The 14573-nt window shown below is 36.0% G+C and overlaps 1 protein-coding gene across 1 annotated transcript; it reads right to left on the reverse strand.

Moving 5' to 3' along the window:
• Positions 1-7509: 7509 nt before the first annotated feature.
• Positions 7510-8454, reverse strand: LOC104982510 (olfactory receptor 52M1-like). The gene has a single exon (XM_010831916.1). It carries the CDS (start codon positions 8452-8454, stop codon positions 7510-7512), a length of 945 nt encoding a protein of 314 aa, XP_010830218.1.
• Between the last annotated feature and the right edge of the window lie 6119 nt (positions 8455-14573).

The following is a 14573-nucleotide window of genomic DNA, read 5'->3' on the forward strand; positions in this document are numbered from 1 at the left end:
CCTTTAGGATGGACTGGTTGGATCTCCTTGCAGTCCAAGGGACTCTCAAGAGTCTTTTCCAACACCACAGTTCAAAAGCATCAATTCTTCGGCACTCAGCTTTCTTCACAGTACATCCCCCAATATGCCTTGTTTCTTACTTTGATCACTTCTGTCTGAACATACAGATCATTACAAAGATCCATGTACTTGGTACCAGTTTTGATTCATACATTATTAGCGTGATTTCAGTTACTATCATTGTTTAAATGAAGTAAGGAAAGAAAGTAAGACTTAGTCATCCTAACATGAAAAAATATATATATATTTTCCTGGAATCTTTGTATATGTTCATTTGTAGCTGGAAAAACAATGTGAACTAAATATCATTTTTCAAATTTTATCAATTAAAACATAGTACCCAAGAGTGTTATGGATAATGCAATGGCCTCACAGAAAGAATGGCTGAGACATCAGAATGCTAACATAACTGCATGACTGCAAAGTTCACACTATTTCCATCACACCCAAATCAGTATTTGCTGTCACAGATGTTAAGTAATAGTAAAATATAACCAACAAAGAATTTTCATAATTTTAAAGTCATATTTGTTAAGACACTTTTGAGTGAGTGTTTCAACATTTGCCTTTTTCATTTAAACTTGATATTCTATAGAGTATTATTTTAGATATTACTTTAAATAACCATTGTGTCTCCTTTATTATTATTAAGCATCTATCAATATTCACACCCTGAATTAAATGATTATTGTCTATCAATTTTAAAGGTATTTATTCTACATCTACAATGAAGCAATTGAAATCTAATTTGAAATAAGAATAGACCACCAACAACATTCTTTTTATCATCCTAGAAAATTGTGTTTAACCATTCTAATATACTCTACATAATATCCATAAATTAGAAATGGATCTGTTGAGATAAATGTAATTACAAATATTGAGTCCTATTTACTTCATTGTAATTTATAGTCTGATCAAGTGTCATCAAAACTGGAATATGACTTACATTACCCAGCATTTTGGGAGGAATGTAGACCTTGTTAAACTGACTATATATTGTATTAGAAATATTCCCAGTGTCTTCTGAAAAGTTTTCCAGCCTGACCTGAGCTCTGTAAATGATCATTTATTTAATACTTTAAATGACCATGATCTTTGACTTAGAAGAAATAAAGTTCAATAAATCTTGAAATGTATCACATCATAAGTAATGGTATAACTTGTTTTCATCTTTTTTTTCCCTTCCATCTGATTATTTTCACTATCACAGGTTCTTCCTATGCCCTTTTATTAAATGCATGTATTTCCATAAAAAACTTTTAGTTGTGCTCTATATACTGATTATGGGCTTCCCTGGTGGCTCAGATGGTAAAAAATCCACCTGCAATGTGGGACACCTGGGTTTGATCCTTGGGTTGGGAAGATCCCTTGGAGGAGGCAATGGCAATCCACTCCAGCATTCCTGCCTGGAGAATCCCCATGGACAGAGGAGCCTGGTGGGCTACCGTCCATGGGGTCACAAAGAATCAGATATGACTGAGCAACTAAGCACACAGCACAGCACATACACTGATTATATCTTTTTTCGGTTTCCGCAACTGTAAAGTGGAGAAAATAAATGCTGTTAATGCATGTTAACAGATTAGCACATTATCTTACACAGAACATTTTAAGATATTATTTCTGTACCTCCCATGGGGGTAACAACTAACTTCTAACTATTCCCCAAATACAACATGCTTCTTTGTGAAATTGTGCCTTTTTCACATACTTCTCTGTTTGTAATGTTCCTCCCCCTCCTTTTTATTAACTTCCTTTTGCAAACCACTGTTCTTGCAGTAGTATCTAGGTCAAAAGTAATATTCTTCCTCCCACAGACATTCGCCATGACTGATCAACATCTAATGCTGACTGGGAGGAACATGGCTCTTCCTTGCTGAGAGTTGAATCTGACCTCAAAGCTTATCCTGGTCAAGGAGTTAAATGCTACTTTAACTCTTATTTGAGGTGTCTATGACCATATATATGCTCCATATACTTTAGATAATCAACAGAGTTCACTACACCTTTTTAGGGTTTTACATGTCTACAAGATTTACTCTTAACTTTACTAAGAGTATTTTTGAAGAGATGGACATTACCTTTTTGAGGAAGGGTCTCATAATTTAAATGCAGATGTTTGAATGTAGCCACCTTCTCTCTTTTACTGTCCTGTATCTCTATCAACTCACCCAAATTAGAAATTCAGAGTAATCTAGACAGCCATCTTGCATGAGAGCAGGTGCTAAGAAGTGTGGTCATTGAATATCAGCTGGATTATACCCAGCATCAAATCCCACTGGATTTAACAGTGTAGGTGGCAGGGGAATCAGTGGTCCTCCAGGATATGGGGCCTTTTCTCAAACTACAAGACTTAAATTAATTAATATTAACTATCCCATAAGGTAACACATAAGGATATTATTATTTCCCAAAGGTTTTCTGAGTGCTTTGATATGAAATATATTTGTGGGAAAATATTAGGAAACCTCAGAACAATAAGAAAGTATTATGTTCATATACTGAGAGGTCATCACTTTCTGCGCCTATGTTTAATGCTAAAAAACCCTTCTTTCACTGATCTTCAAAACAACTTTTGTAAATAGGAAATTACCACTAAAAAGTCAAGGAAGTAGTGAGACCATTAGATTAAATGATTTAAGTAAAATTTTTATAGCAAATGAAGGGCAATTTTAGGAACTGAATCCAGATATCTCTAGTTCCACATCTTATTAACTTAATCACTGTATGACCAAGATTTAAAACTGAAGTATGCCTGAATTAAAGTCTATAAATTCCATGGATTATAACTGATAACATCCCAAAGGACCAACAAGAACCTTTATAGTCTTGTTGGTTCTTGGCATCACTTTCTGCTACACAGCTCATCTTTAAGTTTCCCTGAGTCTCGACCAGTCCAGACTATCTTTCACTGTCTCCTTTAAGATTCTGATTCATGTTTTTGCTTCTATGTCTGATACTTCCCTAGGCCTTTTCATTTCCTATTCATTTTAAGGTAATGATGGAATGTCACTGCTTCAATAAGGACTACTATTCTTTTATACTAAATTATGTTTATCTGTTATATTTCTACTGCAATTTGTATTTTTCCACTTTCTCATTCATCATATTGGTAAATATTTTTAAATGACAGATGCCAGTCCAGATGTTCAGCATACAATCACACAGGTTGTGATCTAAATAACCACGGGGACACCAATCTAATAGCCTCTGATATGAATGGTCTCTAGATCAGAGAGGCCCATATACAGAAGCAATCTTTGGCTTATTTTTATAACAGAGATCTCAAGCTTGCACTTTTCTAAAAAGATGGCTAGAGAAAAATATCATCTACAACCAAGTGACTGGTCTTATTTTGAATTCATATTCACTATATCAAGTGGGCCCCTAATAATACATTTAATTTTGAAGTCTTTTAATTTCTGTCACCTCAAAATTATTTCCTGTATTCTTTTAATCCAAACCTCTGTCACACTTCCCCTAACTTCACTCTTAGATGATAAACTAGATTCCACTTTCACTGAGAAAAAAGAAGCAAGAGAAGATCCCATCAACATGTTTACCAACATGTCTATCTATCTGCCTCTGAGCTCATGTATTACTACTGACTTGCTGCTACTATGAATGGACTGTCAACTTCTCCACTTGTGCAATATATCCTTCCCTGTCTTGCAACTCAACTATTTTGCTTTTGCTTTTGTTGTTGTTGTTGTTATGCTTTCTCATGGGTAACATCATTGTCTTTCTGTGACCTCATAGTGGATGCATGATATCTAAGTCAGGTAAGTTTTTAAATTGATCTCTGTCACTGACCTGGAAGAGAGTGATAATTAAGGGAAGGATTACAGTGCTAGACTTCAGGTCATGCACAGAGAGCATGGCCAGGAAGAGATATGTGGGTTTATACCAAGTAGGGTGTGTCTTGATGATGAACACAAGCACACATTTCTCAACCTGAACCAAAAGGTAGAAAAACAAGACTAGGCAGATGGAAAGGAAAACAATGAAAACCTCCTGTCCTGAGTTTCTAGGGAGTAGAAAGGTGGTTGGATGAAAATTGATTCTATTAAGAGCTAACATTAAAGGAGTTATTTATCCTTCTCTACTCTGAGCTTGAGAGAGATCATTGCATGCTCAGTCATGTTCAACTCTTTGCACCCCCATGGACTGTAGCCCACGAGGCTCCTCTGTCCATGGGATTTCCTAGGCAAGAATACTGGAATGGGTTGCTATTTCCTTCTCTAGGGGATCTTTCCTGACCCAGGGATTGAACCCACATCTTTTGAGTCTCCTGCATTGGCAGGCAGATTTTTTTTTTTTTTTTTTTTACCACTGTGCCACCTGGGAAGCCAACTCTGAGCTTAAGACTGTTAAAAATCCCCATGTATAAAACTAGAAGTTAATTTTAGTCATGGGATAAAAAGCAGAGTATCCTAATGAATGTACTGAATCTTGACCTCTTATATATAGACGATCTGCAACTCAGTAGCTTGACTTACAATTTTTGTTTGGCTTTACAATAGTGCAAACTGACATACATTCAGTAGAAACAGTACAGTGAATATTGAATTTTGATTTTTTCCAAAGCTAGCCATATGTAGTAAGATACCCTCCTGCTGCTGGGCAGTACAGTGAGCTGCAGTTCCATCAACCATGTGATCATGAGAGCAAACACGTTTACAAGCACTGTACATCCACACAACCATCCTGTTTTTCACTTTCAGTATTCAATAAATTACATAAGATATTCAACACTTTGTTATAAAATAGCCTTTGTGTTAAATGTATTTGCCCATCAGTAGGCTAATGTAGGTGTTCTGAGCACATTTCAGGTAAGTGACACTAAGCTATGACATTCAGTAGGTTAGGTGTATTATATGCATTTTTTACCTCTGTTATTTTTAACTTATGATGGGTTTATCAAGATGTAAACCCACCAGAAACTGAGGAAGATATGTATAGGATTCAGAGCAATATGGATGACTAGCCATGTCTTATCAATCTCAGTTTTGATTATAACTGAGTAGTGAACTGAACTCTGGAGAGAAGAAAGGGCAAAGTCTCCAGGTGTGTGTGGGTTGGGAGGGTATGACTGTCACTTAGAATATTATCTATATTAAAATAAGTTCTCCGCATGTGTGATATGTCTGATGAACAGATTAATATATCATTATGACTAAAATAGAGCACTTCAGTACACTAAAAAAGCACTGATTTTACATATTTATAAATTCTCTGAAGCTCCAAGAGATGGAATAAAGGCATATATTCACGTTTTTTCTTTAACAGAGGCAAAATAATTGGTTATATATCTTGGTATACCAGTACGTGAGAAATAAATGGAAGAATTCCAAGATTAAAGTATATCTCTTGTTTGTATTTCTAAGTTTTATGCCATTAAGGGGAGATAAAGATACAGATACACAAATATAGCCATATACACATAACCTTTTATCTGTGGGAAATATACTGAACCTATAAGAACTATTGGATTTTGTGTTTTCCTCATTGTTCTTTGTTTCAAACTAAGAGGTCTATCCACATTTCTCATGAGAAGTTAACAGGATCTCTGTTTTATCTGAGGAAAGAATGTTGAGAAATTCTAACGGTTCTACTATTTCAGACCTGTAGAATAAGAACTGCCAAGCCCAGAAAGAAAATTGTGGAGATTGGACTCTTACAATAAGATAAAGTCTAGTGCCTTACATCCTGAAATACTGGTGATCTATGATGTTGTAGCACCACTACCACGATTCTTTCTCATATGCAGCAAGGCTTTTTCACATTTCTCAAATTTTTGTTCAAACCCCACCACCAGTTGAATGTCCTTTCCCCTCCCCTCTACACAGTCATCATTTTCTGTTCACACTTTTCTCTTTTTCTATGATCTCTTCTGTTAATTCTACCCACAGTGAAATTCACATATGGTGAAATCCTATAACCATGATTGCTAATTTTGATTAAAAAACATACTGATGATTATCAATGTTTCCTGAATAGGAATCTTAATCACGGTGTTATTTGGAACAACTGACTGACATAAATTTTAAACATCACAAATTTTAAAATTGAGTTTCTAAGATTGAAAGTATCTTCTAAATTTATTTAGAATGTTTTTATGTGATCTATGAAATTCTGATAAATTTTAGGGGAAGTAGATATAGAAATTTTGGTGAGTCTAAGGAATCTGCTGACATTTTATGAAGTCCAGCCAAAGGATCAAAATAGCTCTCCAACTAAAAGCTTCTCTGTAAGGCATACAGTTGATATATTTCTTAGACAACCTCCAGAGCAGTGTCCAGAGACTACCATCCCTATAGAACTTCTCATCTGCTAAAATCACCTTGTGTTGTGCTGTGCTAAGTCACTTCAGTTGTGCCCAACTCTTTACGACCCTATGGGTTATAGCCCGCCAGGCTACTCTGTCCATGGGATTCCCCAGGCAAGAACACTGGAGTGGGTTGCCATGCCCTCCTCAGGGGATCTTCCTGACCCAGAGGTCAAACCTGCATCTCTTACATTTCCTGTATTGGCAGGTGGGTTCTTTACCACTAGTGCCACCTGAGAAGCCCTAAAATCACTTTATCTACCTTCTATTGGAAGCACTGAGTTATTACTAAGCAAAACAATAGTGTACGGGATTTGTACTCTTACCCATGCACCTGGTTATTTTCTCTTCTTGGTAATGTGGCAGTTTGAAAATTATAACTACTAAATATTAAATCTGTAATATATGAACTACATTCTAGCAGTCAGTAGAATTCAAGATATTGTTTATTTTTTTAATATTCCTGGCTCAATCATAATTTCTCTAAAAAGCCACTGAAGCTCTAACATCAATGTTGACACCTTCACAAAAATTCATGTTCATGAGTTTATTATTTTTGTTTCTGCTTGTTTCTCTTGAGGGGAGTACTCATGTCTTCTTAATTAAATTTATTTAGTTTTTGGGTATTATTAGTACTATTCATTTTTCTCAAGCCTTTCATTTCATTCAATCAGGTCATAGATACAACACTTATTACTGGTTCTAAATATTCACAGCCATATATATAGGACTCAAGATTTCTTCAAAATGCCTAGTCTATAAAATTCAGCATGTAGATCTTAGATAATTTTTCCTTTTTTGGAGGGGGTGTGCAGGGAGAAGTATCTACTGAAGTTTTCTATCCTTCTATCTACTTTTCATTCCCTATTGTACCTACCTCCAAAAGGTACATATTTAGGATGAGATTAACAACTTCATCACTAATATTACTAAATAAAAAAGTTACAGTAATATGTTGAGTTAGAATCCATAGATATTCTACACATCTGGTAAATAACAACTTTCAGGTGGTAAGTGAAAATCAGCTTACGGGAGTGAAAGTGTTTACTTATTTTTCCTACATCATCTCTTGCAGTTCTATGTATCTTGAACTATGTACTTCATTGATCCAACTAAAATCAAGCAACTTTGACACTTAGTGCCTTAATAACATGCTCCCGTATTTTCTTGGTCCTTACTCCATACACAATGGGGTTGAGAAAAGGGGGTGCCAAAAGATACATATTTGCAATAAAAATGTGGATATGTGCAGGTATATTTTTCCCAAAACGGTGAGTGAAAATGGAAAAACCAGTTGTGGAGTAAAAGACAAGAATAACACAAACATGGGATCCACATGTGCCCAAAGCCTTAAAGCCAGCTTCTCGAGATGGCAAGCGGAATACAGACTGGAGGATGAAGACATAGGATACAGCAGTAAGAATCGCATCACATGAGCCAATGATAGAAGCCACACTGAGGCTGTAACGTGAGGTGGCTCCTGTGTCCACACACGCCAGCTTCAGCACGGCCATAAACTCACAGTAGGTGTGGGCAATGATTCGTGTTCTGCAGTAAGGCAGCTGTTTGAGCAGAATGGGGTGTGGAGAAAAGAAAGCAACTCCCCGAATCACCACAATAATACCCATTATAGTGATGCGAGTGTGGGTCAGTATGGTGGTGTGGCGCAGTGGATGACAAATGGCCACATAACGGTCAATGGCCATGGTCAGGAAAAAGCCTGATTCCATGGTAGTGAAGCTGTGAATGAAGAACATTTGGGTCAGGCAGGCATCAAAGGCAATGTCATGGGCTCCAAGCCAGAAGAGACAGAGCATGCGAGGCAGTGTAGACGTGGAGAGGACCAGGTCAGTGACTGACAGCATGCATAAAAAGAGGAACATAGGCTCATGGAGGCTTCGCTCTGCCCTCACCACAGCCAGAATGGTGACATTCCCCACCACTGCCACCACATACATAGAGCAGAAGGGAATCCCAATCCAGACATGCAGGTGCTCCAGTCCTGGGATGCCCATCAGCGAGAAGGTGACAGGAGAGGGATGAGAAGTGTTGAGAGGAGGCATGATGGTTTTTTCTTTGATTTTTATCAGTTCTTCCAAAGATAAAGTTGCCATGCCAAGATGATCACAACCAGAAGGTGGAAATATGGGAGATTTAGTTGAGGACGACCCTTAATGATCTGTTTGTAAAACAATTCAAATTCATAACGACATGAATTTTAATTCACTAGGATCAGAGAAATAAAATGTGTAATATCATACCAAATACTGTGTTTGCAAATACATAAAGATCATTCATGTGTCACTGCATATTACCATAGGTGCATATAGGTCATCTTATCCATTTATTTCCAACAAAAAGTTTCTACATTTATTTAATTCAACAACTATTTGTTAACCAGTTACTGTGTAACAAGCCATGTCCTAGGCACTGGGAATAAAGTAACACATATCAGATATTCTTCTCAAGGAGATTACACTCTACAAGAAAATCATCACAATAGGATGGTGATAAAAATGTTATGTAAGCTGATATCTAAATTTTGGAGCTCACACTCTATCTAGGATATCAGACATTCTTGGAATGGAAATAGCAAGAAAAATTACTGTGAAGCAGGAGCAAACAGACATGAGTGTCAGTGGTGGGAACTTAAAAATCAAAGGAGAAAGCAGGAGGCGATGAAGGCAATTTTTCCACATCAATGACTTAATCTTCACTTCCCCACTGTTCATTTTAGCAAAACATCAATTTTATAAGTGACTGTGTTGAGAATATTCTAAAATTATCTGCTTCAGTTTCCTCTGTAAAACATTTATGAAAGATATTTAATTTTCCAATGATTATATGGTTCCAAATTTGTTGTAGATAACCTGACTTGGTGTATTTTCATCTGTCACTCGTAAGTTCTCCATACCACCAGTTCCATAGGATTTATATTTCCTTTACACTCCTTCCTGAAGTGATAGTTACCTGAAAATTATATTGCTAACATATTCACACTTTTCCAAATGCAGTATCACAATGTGAAAAGTGCACAGTTAATATTTAAACTATGGATTTATGACTTGATAAAGTGGAGTCTAAGAAGAGCATGCTTAGATTCCCCAAGGTGAATAATACAAGACATTATTCCTCAGAATGCAGAAGTATCTTCCAAAGCCATCTTGGGTTTTGACTTCCCTCTTCAAGCTGATTTTATGTCAGTGATAAACAGAAACTATGTTGTTTGGAGCAAGACTTAGAAAAGTCTTCCTTAATCTCTCAATCAGTATTTCTCTCAAGTGAGAAGACTTTCCACGGCTGTGATTGATTAAGTGGAGACACTGTAAAACTTTTTGGGAGTTATTGAAAATTCTTGTTTCACTAGAAGACTGCATAACCCACAGTCTAGGTGATTTAAGTAGTAGAAATAAACAATATCTCCACCTCCTGTTTTAAGATAAAGAAAGTTAAAATGCAGGCAATCAAGCTTCTGGAGTTACACATTAAATCTGGATAACTAAAAATTCACAAGGCTGCATGCAGTAAAAATGTGATATCAGTTGGAGTATTTCCAAATGAGAGAATGATCTTGACACCTTTGGGTTGGCTTCTTAAATGACAGTAATATATCCCATGCCTCTGGATCTCATTTGTCACACTGCCTATGTGTCTAATATGAAGCATAGTATATTATGATGTCAGTTTTTTCCTGTTTTTTTCTACTGTATACCCTTTAAATAAAGACACTAGTATATGTTCTATGGACAAAAATATAAACAAGGACTATACATATACATACATATGTGAATATATACATATATGTGCATGTGTGTGCTAAGTCACTTCAGTCATGTCCAACTCTGTGCCACCCTATGGATTGCAGCCTGCCAGGCTACTCTGTCCATGGGATTCTCCAGGCAAGAATACTGGGGTGGGTTGCCACACCCTCTTCCAGGGGATATTCCCAATCCCAGAAATAAAAGTCAGGTTTCTTAAGTCTCCTGCATGGGCAGGCTGGTTCTTTACTACAGCCACCTGGGAAGCCTATAAATATATATGCACACATATATACATGAAATATATGTGTATATGAATATATATGAATGTCTATTAAGGTTAATGCTTTTCAATATTTTCCCATACTTAATATTTCAAACAGGCTTTTTCACTGTAGAGATAGGCTCTTTTGTGCTCCTTCATTTATTCCTCCAGAAACCCACATTCTAATACAAGCAGAGCTGTTCATACTTGATTGGTAAATTGACCTGCCTATGTGCATGCTCACTCACTCAGTCGTGTCTGACTCTTTGCGACCCCCTGGACTGTCTGTTCATGGAATTCTCCAGGCCAGAATGCTTGAGTGGGTTGTCATTTCCTCTTCCAGGGGCTCTTCCAACCCAGGGATCAAACTTGCATCTCCCATGTCTCTTGCCTTGCAGGGGGATTCTTTACCACTGAGCCACCTGGGAAGCTCTCTGTAAATTGACCTAATGATGTCCAAAGTATCAGTTATTGAATACATCATACTGCTTTATGCTTCTCATAGTTCTAGTGGAGGGCTAAGCCTACATGGCAAAGAAGCCTTTGGGATCTCCTCCAGATAAAGGTGATGGGTGTGGAGATGGGGGCTAAGAAGGTTAAGGAAAAGAAGGACTCTTTATATCATTACAAATTATTTTGTTGTAGAGAAACCCTTGGTTACTAGTTATCTGTTCTCCCCCATCTCCCATCAAGGCAGCTACCCTGAGTTGTACAACCATCAGCTGTTGAGGAGAAATATGATTTCTCAAACAAGTTCTTATGTTCTCAAACAAGTTCTTCTGAAGATAATGTGAACTCATAAAGAAGTAAATAATTATCCCTTAATATGCTTACCAAAATCATGTAAACACACCTAAGTGGTCCAAATACCACTAACTGAAGAATTGTTTTCTAGGCATCTACATTTACCAAGACTTTATTCTAGTGAAAAACTCTTGAATTGCACATATGTGGCTTTTTGAATGATTTACCTTATAAAGCACACCATAAAGAAGCAAGTTGTAATGCAGTAAACTATCGAGTGGGATATGAATTCTATAGCAATAATAGCAATCAGATCAGATCAGATGTGCCTAAAGGAAAGTCTCCTTAAGTGGTACCTAGAATGGTATCTAAACAACATATTACTTCTGGTCTTGGGAACTGATATATATATATTTGAAATACATGGTATATATGTATATATATATATCATGTGTGTATATATGTGTATATGTATGTATACATATATGTGTATATACATACATATGTATGTATGTATATACATGTATATACACACATCTATAGGCACGTGTGTGTATATATAAATATATACATAACATAGACATAGGTATAGATACAGGTATAGATATCAAAAAAATAAGAGCACAGAGTTCCATTAGGAAGAGCAATCATAACACAATGAACTGAAAATTTTATGTAATTTGGATTCAATGAGTACACAACAGATGAGATTCTATGGGCAATAAAGTACATGAATATATATATATATTGTATAACCTACAGATAATTTTATTATCCAATGTTTACAACAGTGTCTTTGACTTATTCATATATGTTGTATGCATAAACACAAAATAGAACACTGCAAAAGATGAAAAGTACTCACACTGATGGATACACACATCAGTTTTCAAAGTGCTTTTGTCTACAAGCATGCATGATATGATCACTAGGATGACATCTGCTTGAAAATACCAACCTGTGAGTCCAGATGACACAAGGTATCCATTTTCTTGTTACCCATGTTTTATTTCTTTGAATAAATTATGCAACATAAAATAATTTTAAAAAGAGAGATAATCCTTACTTCTATGATATCCTTAGAAAAGATCTATGTCTCCTAAAATCTGGTTCTTTCAAAATTTCATCCATTGAGAATAAGTGTGTATTTCCTCTGCTCAAAGACTATTTCTCCTTTGAATTTAGGTCGTTCATAAAATAAGATGGTGTGTTTTACAGAATCTCATGTCTTATAAAGTTATACTGAGATCACCCTTTTATCCACCCTTCTCTACTTTCATGACAACCCTAAGTCACTTATACAAGAAACTGATTTAGAGCCAACAAGAAACTCAAAGACCTAGCTTTTATATGTAGCAGCCTCAATATAATATTCTCAGAGGATAAGCAAGAATTACATTTGTCACAAAGGGGTCCCTATGGAATTAATGCCAGAAGGAAGACTATTTTGTGTACTTGAAGTAATTGATAATCTACATAATTTGAGAGCTTAGTGACACATGTAGCCATTCTTCAAAAATATATTATTTAATGTCAACCACTTAACAGGACCTGAAATCCTGAAAAAGGTCAAAAAAGCAAATGACATATTGTTTATTCCTTTGATTAACACAGTTTAATTACAATTTGAAACAAGAGTGAGTGACTCGATTTCCTTTGGATATATTCCTAAAAGTGCAGTTACTGAATAACATGGCACTTCTGTGTTTTGCTTTGTTTAAATTTTTGAGGAAACTCCATACTGTGTCCCATCATTACTGCACTAATTTATATTCTCACAAACAGAGTACAGGGATTTCTGTTTCTTCACAGTCTGTCCAAAATTTGTTACTACTGTCTTTTTTTCACACTAACCTTCATAATAGGTGATATCAATTGTGACTTTGATTTGCATTTCCCTTATGATTAGTGATGTTGAACACCTTTTTCATATAAATATTAGCCATTCATGTCTTCTTTTGAGAAACATCTCCTCAGGTCACTTGCCTAATTTCTAATGGAGTTACTTTATTGTTGCTGCACTGAGTTACATGAACTATATGAATTCCTTATATATTTTGGATCCTAACCCCTAAACAACTCCATGGCTTGTAAATATTTCTTCCTATTCCATAGATTATTGTTTATTCTGTTGATTGTTTCCTTTTAACAGGACAGAATTTTTTTAGTTCCACACAAACCCATTTGATTATTTTTGCTTTGCTGGCTAATTTTTGATGTCATATCTAAAACATCATTGCCCAGACAAATGTGAAAAGCCTTTCCCCTCCATTTTCTTCTAGGAGTTTTATGGTTTCAGGACTTTAATCCATTTTACTTCATTTTTTGTATGATGCCATATAGAGCTCTAATTTCATTCTTCTGCATGTGGGTGTCCAGTTTTCCCAACCATTTATTGAAGAGAATATCCTTTTTCCATTGTGTTCTGGCACCCTTGTAGACTGTATAGGTTTATTTCTAGGCTGTGTTATCTGTTTCATTGATCTGCTTTCTCTGACTTTATGCCAGTTCCATACTGTTTTGACTACTATGCTGCTGCTGCTGCTGTTAAGTCACTTCAGTTGTGTCTAACTCTGTGCGACCCCATAGATGGCAGCCCACCAGGCTCCCCCGTCCCTGGGATTCTCCAGGCAAGAACTCTGGAGTGGATTGCTATTTCCTTCTCCAATGCATGAAAGTGAGAAGTGAAAGTGAAGTCACTCTGTCATGTCTGACTCTTAGTGACCCCATGGACTGCAGCCTACCAGGCTCCTCCATCCATGGGAGTTTCCAGGCAAGAGTACTGGAGTGGGTTGCCATTGCCTTCTCCATTTGATTACTATAGCTTTGTAATATATTTTGAAATCAGGAAGTGAGATGCCTCCATCTTTGTTCTTACTCAATATTGCTTTGACTATTTGAGATCTTTTGTGATTCCATACGAATTTTAGATTTTTTTTTCTATTTCTGTTTGGATGCCATTAAATTTTCAATAGGGATTACACTGAATCTGTAGATCACTTTAGACAGTTTGGAAATTTTAGCAATACCAATTCTTGTAATCCATGAACGTAACGTCTTTCCAATTACCTGGATCTTCTTTCATTTTTTCTCAATAGCTTTATAATTTTCAGTGTTCAAGTGTTTTGCCTCTTTGTTTATGTTTGTTCATAACTATTTTATTCTTTTTGTTGGTATTCTGAACAGAATTGTTTTCTCAATTTTCTTTTAGAATTGTTTACTGATTTTGTACAAAAACAAAATGATTTCTTATACTGATTTTGTGTTGTGCAACTAAATTTATTAGTTCTAAGAGTTACAATTAATAAACCAGAATACTAAGCTATTCACTAGTATCAGAAGTAGTCATACATTCTGCACTTTATTCTTGCCATCCTAATTTTTCTTCAATTGGCTCTCCATCACAGCTGCTAAA

This window comes from Bison bison, unplaced genomic scaffold (assembly GCF_000754665.1).
Source record: "Bison bison bison isolate TAMUID 2011002044 unplaced genomic scaffold, Bison_UMD1.0 scf7180017860300, whole genome shotgun sequence".
Taxonomy (NCBI): domain Eukaryota; kingdom Metazoa; phylum Chordata; class Mammalia; order Artiodactyla; family Bovidae; genus Bison; species Bison bison.

Bases quoted from the DNA above. Each gene is read 5' to 3' on its own strand.
- LOC104982510 (XM_010831916.1), bottom strand. From the start codon at position 8,454: ATGCCTCCTCTCAACACTTCTCATCCCTCTCCTGTCACCTTCTCGCTG.